The sequence below is a fragment of the Amblyomma maculatum genome, chromosome 6 (assembly GCF_055883805.1).
Source record: "Amblyomma maculatum isolate TAMU_Amacu chromosome 6, ASM5588380v1, whole genome shotgun sequence".
Classification (NCBI taxonomy): Eukaryota; Metazoa; Arthropoda; class Arachnida; order Ixodida; family Ixodidae; genus Amblyomma; species Amblyomma maculatum.
The window spans coordinates 87,020,910-87,025,005 of NC_139349.1; the positions used below are offsets into that span (position 1 = coordinate 87,020,910).

The following is a 4,096-nucleotide window of genomic DNA, read 5'->3' on the forward strand; positions in this document are numbered from 1 at the left end:
TCCTACTCCAGGAATACTTGAGATGCAGGTAGTCGACCGATGTTAAAATAGATCCAGACAGCGTGCTTAATAAGGAGCGCCTAAGAAATCGCGCTGCTGTTATGTACGCTGTTGCCGGTAGGATAGGCGACACGGAGCCATTGAGAGACTCTTTAGCTAGGCTATCAGCAACCTCATTGACTGTCACATTACTGTGGTGGGGTATTTACACTGTATGTATGAGGCTCAAATGTGAGGGGAGCAATGAAAGAAAGGTGTTCAATATCGGCGAACCCATATTCGTTGGAAGCGACAAGCACGAGGAATAAGAGTCTGTAAAACAGCCACTCTTGAGTATGGTGGGTCTAATTTGCACAGAGCAAGCACCACCGCTAGTAACTCCGCCTGGAAAATTGGGGTAAAATCCGGAAGACACACTAAAAAAAATTGGTGGTGGTTTAGCTTGGTTAAGCCTGGATATCAGAAGCGAAAAGTTTCGACGATTCCGTGACTTAGCTTGTGATTCGTTGGCGTAGTTGGCCCACTATACACACACTTTCAAATGGATTGCCTGAGAAGCGAGGCTGAATAACCCGAATGTGAACGTCCACTTTTCGTAAATGGTTAAACTCATCGTCATAGTGTTCTTGTGAGACGTAAAACGTGCCCGTCTTGCTGCGTCACTCATACGTCTCTTTTAGAGCGCAGCTAGCTCTCTGGCGCCCGTTTCTGCGTTTCGCGGCGTCGGCCTCGTAACCAGCTCCGTCCCCCTTTCAGCCCCATCTTCCGTGGCGGTAACCGCACGCGTTATCGGATTGCTGCACGCGCTCTTGCCGCCCCCGCTCGTCGCTGCGTATACCCTCCTCCCCCCTCTTCCTGTGTGACGGCGAGGGTGTCCCTCTCTCTTCCTCCATGGCGGCGACCCCGCATGTGTTCTCCAATTGCTGCGCGCAATCCTGCCACACCGACGCCTCGTCTCCTGTCATTCTTCTCTTTCCCGGCATGCGGTATCATCGTGCCACGCCGACAGCTTGAATGATGATGATGATGACCTGAGACAAAATGGCACATACCCACGGCGGGCGATTGGCCAGGAAAACCTAGCGCAGTGCATCATTCTTCTTCTTCTCCTCCTCCTGTGACGTCACGTGGTTTGTGCATGCGCAGCGGTGGCTTTTTCTAATGGCGGAACACACGCGAGACTCGGAGTTGATTAGCCTAGTGAAGTTTTGTCTAGGAGTGGACAGCATATTTCAACGCCTGTCTTTTCATGAAATTGAGAGGTATCAATTGCTAACATTATGCTAAGGGGAGGATTTGTAAATGATCTTCTAATAATTGATTTAAAATACGAGGAACGCAACTGCTCAAAATAGCATCTTCGTCTTTCCAGAGAAACATTCTAGAGAAAAAAATTCTTCCATAGAAGCGACGAGAACCGCGGGGTTTACATGCGGTCTTATTCGTTTTGACCATGTTTCCTCTATTTGTCACCAGGTCACGCTGCTCTGAGGGCCCGCGCCCCCCCCCCCCCCCCTCCCTTCCCCCCAAATTTTACAGCCGCCGCCATGCTGCTGTCGCGGGTGCCTTGGCGCTTGCCCTGCAGGGATGGCAGTAGGCGGTGGCTGTCTCAGGACGTGTTACGGGAGCTCGAGGCCATCTTCGGTCCCAAGGGCGTCAGCACAACTGAGGCCATCCGCGAACAGCACAGCCGCGATGAAGGACCGCACCCTCCAGCGGCACCCGAAGTCGTCGTCTTTGCCCAGGATACCGGGCAGGTAAGCCGAGCAGCCAAGCTGTGCTACCAGAAGGGCGTACCAATGACGGCGTTCGGCAGCGGCTCGGGACTCGAAGGCGGCGTCCAGGCAGTGCAGGGCGGTGTCTGCATCGACGTCTCGCAGATGGACAAGCTGGTGGCCCTGCACGCGACTGATTTCGACGCGGTCGTCGAGCCGGGCCTCACTTGGCGCAACCTGAACCAACAGATCCGCGACACGGGCCTCTGGTTCCCTGTCGACCCTGGCGCCGATGCCTCACTCGGGGGAATGTGCGCGACCAGCGCCTCCGGCACCAACGCAGTGCGCTACGGGACTATGCGAGAGAACGTGCTCAACCTCGAGGTGGTGCTGCCCGATGGCACGGTCATCAACACAGCCGGCAAAGGTCGGCGCACGCGCAAGACGTCGGCGGGCTATAACTTGACCAACCTGTTTGTGGGCTCGGAAGGCACGCTGGGTATCATTACTCAGGCCACATTGCGCCTCCATTCGTTGCCGCAGGTGATCGTGGCGGCCGTGTGCCCCTTCCCGACGGTGACGGCGGCCATCGAAGCGGTGGTGCAGACTCTGCAGTGCAGCGTGCCGGTGGCGCGCATCGAATTCCTCGACGATACCACTATCAAGGCGTGCAACAGCTACAACAAGACCGACTTCAAGGAGACCCCCACGCTCTTCCTTGAGTTCCATGGACCCTCGGAGCAAGTCGTCCGAGAACAGGTAGAGACGGTGACGGAGCTGGCGCAGGCCAACGGGGCCTCAGAGTTCCAGTGGGCTCGGGAGCCCGAGGAACGCAACCGGCTCTGGAAGGCTCGGCACGCCATCTTTTACGCGACATGCTCGCTGCGGCCCAACACGCGGTGCTACGTGACGGACGTGTGCGTGCCCATCTCGAGGCTGCCTGCGCTCGTAGGCGCGGCCAAGGAAGACATTGACCGCCACGGCGTCCTGGCTACCGTGGTGGGCCACGTGGGCGACGGCAACTTCCACACCATGATGCTGTTCGACCCCAGCGATGAGAAGGAATGGACCACCATCAAGGATGTCGCTGACAAACTGGCCTCCAGGTCCCTCGATCTCGACGGCACGTCAACGGGTGAGCATGGTATCGGGATCGGCAAGCGCAGCATCCTGAGTCGGGAGATCGGCGAGGCCGGTATCAACGTGATGCGGTCTCTCAAGAAAACCATCGATCCCAAAGGCCTAATGAACCCGGGGAAGCTGTTCGTCTGAATGCTGCCTCTCGGTGGACTCCGGTGTCGAACAGGTTAAGGGCAAGCGCCATGTCCACTCGTCGGCCAGCAGTCGGTCATTTATTGATTAAAATTAAGCGAATGCTTTCTTTGCAACCGAAAAACAAGGTGCCCTAACCTCAACTGATGTATAGGCTAGGACACACTCATTGTGACCGCCTGATACAAAGGGAAAAGGCCCATCACCATCAAAAGCATCCCCGTTGAGATAACGGAATAACGCGATGAAACGGAGTTAACGGAGTGGTGTTCGTGTGCTGTGTGATGTCAGTGCATGTTAAAGATCCCCAGGTGTTCAGCTTTCGCTCAGAGTTCATCTTCTTTCTTCCCCCACCTTGTTCAGGTGTCAACGGAAAACATAAGACAGATACTACGCCTTTGGTTTCCTGCTAACCAATTTAGTTCGTTGGTTTGTGGGTTTAACGCCCCAAAGCAACTCAGGCTATGAGAGACGCCGTAGTGCAGGAATCCAGACATTATGACCACCTGAGGTTCTTTAACGTGCACTCAATTGATAAATTAAATAATGCAGATTTGAATCAAATGCATGATAACGTTTTATATCAAAGCAAAGCGAAGCGTAACAAACTGTAAAATGTATAGAAAAGTATAAAAGGGGTGAGCAGTACTGCATATGGGCTTTAGTACTTACATGGCCTGTTTCTATGTGGAAGCCGCGCCAACCGCCAGGAAACGCGACAATATTGATTACCAGAACGTCACAACGCCCGCATACCACCGCGGTATCCATGAGCTATGCTGGACATCAAGTCACATTACGAAGGGCAGCGAGGGAGCAAAAACGCGGAGGTACAAAAAACGCAAGAACATGCATTCGAATGCCCGTACATCTCACCCACGTAATTTTTTAATTGGTTCGCAGGAAGGGGCATAATATATGTTACACTTGTTTCTGCGGACACCTGAACCACTTCGTAAGGCAAGGGAGGGGGGAGGGAGGGGGAGTGAAAGCGGAAAGAGAGAAAGAGGAGCCGTAGTGGGGGGCTACGCAGTAATTTTGACCACCTGGGGATCTTTAACGTGCACTGACATCGCACAGCACACGGACGCCTCTCCGTTTCTCCTCCT

At 54.2% G+C, this 4,096-nt stretch overlaps 1 protein-coding gene across 1 annotated transcript; it reads left to right on the plus strand.

Annotated features, from left to right (window-relative positions):
* The first annotated feature begins 1,547 nt into the window (after window positions 1-1,547).
* LOC146186211 (D-lactate dehydrogenase, mitochondrial-like) lies at window positions 1,548-2,987 on the plus strand. The gene has a single exon (XM_084608001.1). The coding sequence runs from the start codon at window positions 1,548-1,550 to the stop codon at window positions 2,985-2,987; it is 1,440 nt and encodes a 479-aa protein (XP_084464127.1).
* The last annotated feature ends 1,109 nt before the right edge of the window (window positions 2,988-4,096 follow it).

Excerpts from the sequence above, each read along its gene's own strand:
- LOC146186211 (XM_084608001.1), top strand. The coding sequence starts at position 1,548 with ATGCTGCTGTCGCGGGTGCCTTGGCGCTTGCCCTGCAGGGATGGCAGT.